This window comes from Rhinopithecus bieti, unplaced genomic scaffold, assembly GCF_001698545.2.
Source record: "Rhinopithecus bieti isolate Rb0 unplaced genomic scaffold, ASM169854v2 scaffold_10548, whole genome shotgun sequence".
Lineage (NCBI taxonomy): Eukaryota > Metazoa > Chordata > Mammalia > Primates > Cercopithecidae > Rhinopithecus > Rhinopithecus bieti.
Window position 1 is genome coordinate 1,501,859 of NW_016806834.1, and position 7,995 is coordinate 1,509,853.

The following is a 7,995-nucleotide window of genomic DNA, read 5'->3' on the forward strand; positions in this document are numbered from 1 at the left end:
AAAAAAAAAAAAAAAAAAAAAAAGATATTTCCCTGGTGGTCTAGTGGGTAGAGGGGAAAAAAAGATTATTGAAACGTAATATACACAGAGGAAAGTACACATAAGTCTACAGATCAATGAATTTTACAAACTCAGCATACCATGTAACCTGCACCAGATCAAGAAACAACTTTGTTAGATCCTTTAAAACCCCACCGGGGACATGGCTTCCTTCATTATTTTGGGACCTATTGGCCCTTTCAATTCAGAAACACAGACCCTTCAATTATGGGACACTTTCTGAATTATTTCACTGATGCTTTTCTCCTCCCTGTTCTGTTAATTATGTATCTTGATCACTAGGTTTAATAGTTCACGTGTTTATATATACCAATTTACCATGCTATACTCCACTCTTTTGTTGTCCTCCTCCTCTTTTAGAGATGAGTCACGCTCTGTCACCCCAGGCTAGTGTTTATGTTAATATCCTGTGTTTACAGTTGATCAAAAAAGATCAGCTTAGTAGGGGCAGGGCTGGAATTTGAACTCAGGTATAATCATTACCACATGAAACTTTTACAGTAGCTATACTGAGTATCATTCCTTCATTCCACAAAATTTAAGTGGTTACTATTTTTGTGTGTGTGTGTGTGTGTGCCAGAGTCTAACTCTGTTGCCCAGGCCAGAGTGCAGTGGTGGGATCTTGGCTCACTGCAACCTCCACCTCGCGGGTTCAAGTGATTCTCCTGCCTCAGCCTCTGGAGTAGCTGGGATTACAGATGCCCACCACTGTGCATGGCTAATTTTTGTATTTTTAGTACGGGGGGGGTGGGGATTTCAACATTTTGGTCAGGCTGGTCTCAAACTCCTGACCTCGTAATCCACCTGCCTGGGCCTCCCAAAGTGCTGGGATTACAGGTGTGAGCCACTGCGCCTGGCAAATTGTTTTTTTTTTTTTTTTTTTAAGACGAAGTCTCCTTCTGTCACCCAGGCTGAGTGCAATGGTGCAATCTTGGCTCACTGCAACCTCTGCCTCCCAGGTTCAACTGATTCTCCTCAGCCTTCTGAGTAGCTGGCACTACAGGCACGCACCAGTATGCCTGGCTAATTTTTTGTACTTTATTAGCAGAGACAGGGTTTCACCATGTTGGCTAGACTGGTCTCGAACTCCTGACCTCAAGTGATCTGCCCACCTCGGCCTCCCAAAGTGTTGGGATTACAGTCCTCAGCCACCGCACCTGGCCTAAGTGCTTACTATGTGCCAGGCATTGGGTAAACTGGTGATACAATGGTTAGCAAGACAGACAAAGAGACACATAAGACCCTTGCCTTCATGAAGGAGCTTATATTATAACGGAAAAGAAGAAAAACACGTCAACAAAAGTTGTCATAAATGCTATAAAGAACACAAACATGGTGCTCAATGAGAGAATTAAGGGAGTAAAATGACCTAGTTTTAAAGTGGTCAGGGAAGGTCTCTCTGAGGAGGTGACTTTACAGCTGAAAGCTCAAGGTTAAAGAAGATAGCCACACAAAGAAAAGTGGAAGGATGCCAAGAAGAGGGCACAGCATGTGCAAGTCTCCAGAGGCAGGTTGGAAAACACTGGTGGAACTGGATCTAGGAACTGAAAAATATCAGTGTGGTTGGAAAGACTCTGGAGGGAGATAGGAAAGGGCCAGATATATAACCTAAGGTTAAGAGTCAGAATAAAATCCAAACAGCAGTGGGACTACATTATAGAGTTTTAAGCAGGGGAGTGACATATTATTTGTGATTATTTGAAAATATTTTTATGAAACGTTTCAAACATGTAAAAAAGATACCATGAACACTCATGTACCACCCAGCATTATCAAATCTAAACACTACTGTTAGATTCAAAATTTTGTTATTAAAATATACATGATATAGCAATGCAACTAAAGTTAATAACCGTCTATTCCTTTGTTTAGTTTGTAATCAGCAAAATTCATCCTATGATCTCCCCAGTAGTCTCGATCTCCTCTGAATGTATTCAGGCACCTCAGGTTTTCTGTTAAACCAATTTTCCTGAAGAAGTCGTTCCTGCAGCATCTGACCTGCTCTTGCAGTGGCTCTTCTCTATCCCTAGTACACAGCCTGGAAGCCTCTTTCACTGCACTGCCACCTGTCTTCCACTTTCCTGGCTTTCCCTTTCATTTTTGCAAATATTTCCAGAAACTTTCTGAGAAGGGGAATGATGAAAAACTTTGAGGTACTGCATGTCTAAAAAAATGTCTTTAGCCCTACTGTAACACCACATTGATAGTTTGCCCGAATTTAAAATTCCAGGTTGGAAATAATTTTCCCTTAGAATTCTGAACAGATTCCTCAATTGCTATCTAGCTTCTAGTGTTACTTTCAGGGAAGGCTGAAGTCATTTCAAGTCTATTTTTTAATGTGTTCTGTATCTCTTCTCTGGAAGCTTTTAGGATTTTTTTTTCCCCTCAGTGTTCTGACATTTTATGATAATGTGTCTAAATGGGAATCTACCTTTATCCTTCATTATTTTGGGACCTAATTGGTCCTTTCAATTCAGAAACACAGACCCTTCAATTATGGGACACTTTCTGAATTATTTCACTGACGCTTTTCTCCTCCCTGTTCTGTTAATTATGTATCTTGATCACTAGGTTTATTAGTTCACGTGTTTATATATACCAATTTACCATGCTATACTCCACTCTTTTGTTGTCCTCCTCTTCTTTTAGAGATGAGTCACGCTCTGTCACCCCAGGCTAGAGTGTAGTGGCGTGATCATAGCTCACTGCAGCCTTGAACTACTGGGCTCAAGTGATTTTTCTGCCTCTGCCTCTCAAGTAGCTGGGACTACAGGCATGCACCCACCATGGCCGGCTAATTTTTAAAAAATTTAGGCCAGGCACAGTGGCTCACGCCTGTAATCCCAGCACTTTGAGAGGCTGGGGTGGGCAGATCACGAGGTCAGGAGATCGAGACCATCCTGGCTAACACGGTGAAACCTTGTCTCTACTAAAAATACAAAAAATTAGCCAGGCATGGTGGCGGTGCCTGTAGTCCCAGTTACTCACTCGGGAGGCTGAAGCAGGAGAATGGCGTGAACCCGGGAGGTGGAGCTTGCAGTGAGCTGAGATCATGCCACTGTACTCCAGCCTGGGTGACAGAGCAAGACTCTATCTCAAAAAAAAAAAAAATTTATTTTTAAATTATTATTTTTTTTGAGACAGAGTCTTGCTGTGTCGACCAGGATAGAGTGCAGTGGTGCAATCTCAGCTTACTGTAACCTCTGCCTTCCAGGTCCAAGCGATTCTCCTACCTCAGCCTCCCAAATAGCTGAGATTACAGGCGTGTGTGATCACGCCTGGCTAATTTTTGTATTTTTAGTACAATTTAGATGGGGTTTCACCAAGTTGACCAGGCTGGTCTTGAACTCCTGACCTAAGGTGATACACCCAACTTGGCCTCCCAAAGTGCTGGGATTACAGGCGTGAGTCACTGTGCCTGGCCAACCAGTGTTTTTGAGATGTAATTTCACTCTTCTTGCCCAGGCTAGAGTGCAATGGTGCGGTCTTGGCTCACTGCAACCTCCTCCTCCTGGGTTCAAGTGATTCTCCTGTCTCAGCCTCCCAAGTAGCTGGGATTATAGGTGCTCGCCACCATCCCCGGCTAGTTTTTGTATTTTTAGTAGAGACGGGGTTTCACCATATTGACCAGGCTGGTCTTGAACTCCTGACCTCAAGCAATCTGCCTGCCTCGGCCTCGCAAAGTGCTGGGATTACAGGTGTGAGCTACCACCACTCCTGGCCCCAACAATTTTTTTTTTAGACACAGGGTCTTATTATGTTGCCCAGTCTGGTCTCAAACTCCAGGCCTCAAGCAATCTTTCAGCCTTGCCCTCCTCAGTAGCTGTCCTCAACCTCATGCTGGTTCTACCTCCTCTGCTCAACCTTTAAATGTTGGCAGACCCAGGGCTTACTCCTGAGCCGCCTTCTCTATTATCAACATCATGTCTAGGTGAACTCATCCAGGCTTTAAATATCATTCCTGTGCTGATGATTCCTAAATTTTTATATCCAACTCTTAAACTTCTCTCCAGAAATCCCAGTGCCTTCTTGACGTTTCTACTTGGATTGCCTGACAGGCATTTCAAACTTAACATGGCCAAAACAGAAACTGAATTTCACTCAAACCTACTACTCCTTTGGTCTTCCATCTCAGTAAAAGCACCAAAACCACTTAGATGCTCAAGCCAAAAATTTAGGAATTGTCTTTGATTCTACTTTTTCCCCCCACTCCACAATCTATCCAATTCTGTAGATCTACCTAATAACGCATCCCAAATCTATCCTTCTTACCTCTACTGTCACCTCCATTCTATTGCAAGCCATAGCTACAACCATGTCTTTCTCTGCTATACTCCTATAATGATCTCCTAATTGGTCTTCCAAAATCTACTTTCGCCATCCTAAGACCTATGATCTACAAAGAAGCCAGAGTAATCTGAAAAAGGTAGGTCATATCACTTGGCTGCTTAAAATTCTCTAAGAGCACCATGAATTTGATTCTAACTTTTCTTTTTCCTTTCTTTTTTTTTTTTTTTAAGGCAGAGTCTCGATCTTGTCACCCAGGCTGGAGTGCACTGGCACGATCTCGGATCACTGCAACCTCTGCCTCCTGGGTTCAAGCGATTCTCCTGCTTCACTCTCCCGAGTAGCTGGGACTGCAGGCGCCCACCACCATACTTGGCTAATTTTTGTATTTTTAGTAGAGACAGGCTTTCACCATGTTGGCCAGGCTGGTCTCAAACTCCTGACTTCAGGTGATCCACCTACCTCGGCAACCGAAAGTGCTGGGATTACAGGTGTGAGCCACTGTATCAGTCTGATTCTAACATTTTTCATTCTGGTTTATAAAGCCCTATGTAATCAGGTCCCTGCCTACTTCTCTCTGAACACATTTCACTTACAAGAGTAAATCATAATCTGTTAAGACATTCATTTAGCTATGAAATTAAGATAATTTTTTTTTGCAACAGAAAATTGCTAGACACTATTCAATCATCCTATGTCTTCATTTCAAGGAAAGCCCAAGAAAAAAAGTGTTTGGGAAGTCAGGAAATAAGATCTAATTAATAAAATGCCTCTTCTGGTATGCTATTTTGGTTCCAATTTTAGATTTCTGATGATTTCTATAAGCAGAGAAAACAAAACATGCTCCTTAAGTCTCTTTGAGGTATTGTGCCATTCCTTGACCACTTACCCTGTGGGTAGACACTCTTCTAGTCTCTTGTACTGGTAGCCAGAGTTAGGGTTGATTTGGCCTCCTGGGGTACAGGCTGTAGCCTGGATAGTTAGTTGATGGCAGGCACACTTGGACCTATATGACAGAGAGAAATAAAGGAAAGGAGCGGGGGGATCAGAGAACAAAATAACACAATACACATGTACCCAGGGTTGCGCAGTGTGGCCATGTCAGACTCCAGTCTCCCTACCTCATAGCTTTCATGGAGGCCTTATAGCAGGAGTTCCAGGTGAGGGAGGAGGTAAAGGAAGATGGGGAAAGCAGTACAGATACAAGGGAAAGGAAGAGGTGAAAAGGAAGACAACCATAACAAAGTTGGAAGCAGGGGCAGCAATTCTCCCCACCAACTCACTTGTCCCGACACCCATCCTTGCAGTCACAGCCAACCAGAAATTCAGGGCCTGTGTTAATGAAAACACCCTTGCCCGGGATACGTTCCTTGCTGTAGGCCACCTGGGGTGGAGGGGTTGTGTCAATCTCATTGACACAGGACAGGGGAACATCTTCCTTCCCATAGGTGATGTCCAAAATATAGTAAAAAGGCTTATAGGGCTGAAACTTTCGGTCCACAAGAACATATGGATCCAAACAGAACATCTCCAGGAAGAGGAAGTCACAGCCAGTCTCGAAAAGGTAGCGTTCGATCTCCTGCATTGTCCGAAGGCAAAGACCACAAGGTGTCTTATAGATAACATGAAAGCCCATCTTGCGGTTAACTCGACGCCGGGCTGTCATCCGCCGGAAGTCATATAGTAATGGGACCAGCAGAGGGTTCTTGCCCCGGTACTGCTCATTCCTCATAGGTCTGACTCGAGACAGACAGGTATAGCTGCAGACATGAGGTAAGTAGAAAAGCTTCTCCATGGGAGCACGGTAGGAGGGCTCTGCTGGGGCCCGCTCCAGCATGCCATGGAAGGCTGGGGGTGCTGGAGGGGCTGGGGGTGCTGAGGGTGCTGGGGCAGAGGCTGTGGAGCCTAAAGGTGATCTGCAAATGAGATGCAAGTGATCAGATCAGAAGGCAACAGGACTTCTGTTGTATAATTAACCCTCCAGGTAGCTAAGCCATTTCTCTCATCTTTCAAGCAGCTGTGCTCCTGAAGATAAAGATGATTCAGGAAAGATCTTCCCTTGCCCTACCAAAGCTGGACAACGAAAATCCCTGGTTACTCTTCACTGACTGATAACATCTCTATTTCTTTTTTTTTTTTGAGATGGAGGTTTGCTCTTTTTGCCCAGGCTGGAGTACAATGGCATGATCTTGGCTCACCGCAACCTCCGCCTCCCGGGTTCAAGCAATTCTCCTGCTTCAGCCTCCCGAGTAGCTGGGATTACAGGCATGCACTACCACGCCCGGCTAATTTTGTACTTTTTAGTAGAGACAGGGTTTCTCCATGTTGGCCAGGCTGGTCTCAAACTCCTGACCTCAGGTGATCCGCCCGCCTCAGCCTCCCAAAGTGCTGGGATTACAGGCGTGAGCTACTACTGCGCCTGGCCTAACATCCCTATTTCAACAGTATACCTTTTCCTAAAATGTATTTGCCTGTGAATTATGGAAGTAGAGTCCAGTCTTCTACCAATATATTTTTTGTCTGCTGTGTGTTCCAGAAATGTCCTTACTAACTCCCAGGATTCAAGGAAAGAGGCTGTGGTGTTTCCTTTCTATTTTAGCAATGATGGAACCATGTTCAACAAGAAGTTTTAACAAATGGCTTTCTGATGATACCACATTTCTAAGCACCCAGCTTCCGATTCAATTATTCTTACTTTCTATTTCTTAGAAACTTCTATGGGTAAAGCTTCCTTTTCAAGTCCAACCTCCTCACCATCATAAACTTAAACTAAGCCCTTCAGAGCCAAGGAACCTTCCCCTACACAATGACCACTCATTGCTATCCTGCCTACAGAGAGCCTCAGATTTTCTCACCTATACGTCTGGTTGATCCCAGGTTTCCCACCAGAGACATTTTCACTGAGTGCAGGAGACGTAGGGGAGGAATGACCAGAGCCCACAGATCCTGGTCGGAAGGATGTGCTCTTTTTGGCTACCTGCTTCCGTGACTGGGCAAGCTGGCTTTCCAAGCTTCTAGGAGATTAGAGAAGAGGGCGTATAGTAAGGGATGTGGAAAATATAATATGAAAGAAACTGAAGAAAAAAGAAAGAATAACACTTACTCACTGTCACCTGCTTGGGGAGACAGAGGTGGAGCAGGTGGGAAAGGTGGGGCAGGTGGAGCTGTAGGCTGTGGGGGTTCCACTGGCTTGAACTGGGTTGCAGTACTGGTCAGATCCTGTGTGTACTGGACAACAGGGCCTTTGCTCCTCACAGCACCTATAGGAAAAAGGAATTGATCACTGAGAAGATGATAGCTATGATGCTTGTATTCAGTCACACATCTGATCCTTAACTTATACAACATAAAAAGGCAGCAATGGCTGGGCGCCGTGGCTCATGCCTGTAATCCCAGCAGTTTGGGAGGTCGAGGCAGGCAGGTTGCTTGAGGTCATGAGTTTGATACCAGCCTGGCCAACATGGTGAAACCCTGTCTCTACTAAAAATACAAAAATTAGATGGGCATAGTGGTGCACATCTGTAATTCCAGCTGCTCAGGAGGTGCAGGACAATCACTTGAAACAAGGAGGTGGAGGCTGCAGTGAGGCGAGATCACGTCACTGTACTCCAGCCTGGGCAACAAAACAAGACTTCATCTCAAAAAAAA

General features: G+C 44.5%; 1 protein-coding gene across 6 annotated transcripts in view; it reads right to left on the reverse strand.

Moving 5' to 3' along the window:
* Positions 1-7,995, reverse strand: part of SETDB1 (SET domain bifurcated histone lysine methyltransferase 1) — a 38,944-nt gene that overhangs the window by 8,368 nt on the left and 22,581 nt on the right. For 3 of the 6 annotated variants that reach the window (XM_017877772.1, XM_017877771.1, XM_017877768.1), the window contains exons 11-14: positions 7,451-7,607; positions 7,203-7,358; positions 5,631-6,263; positions 5,237-5,353 (exon numbers count right to left, since the gene is read on the reverse strand). In XM_017877772.1, the coding sequence (XP_017733261.1) occupies positions 5,237-5,353; positions 5,631-6,263; positions 7,203-7,358; positions 7,451-7,607 (1,063 nt within the window). Of the gene's footprint in view, positions 1-5,236; positions 5,354-5,630; positions 6,264-7,202; positions 7,362-7,450; positions 7,608-7,995 lie in introns of all 6 variants that reach the window. The other 3 variants (XM_017877769.1, XM_017877767.1, XM_017877766.1) reach the window with 1 other exon arrangement.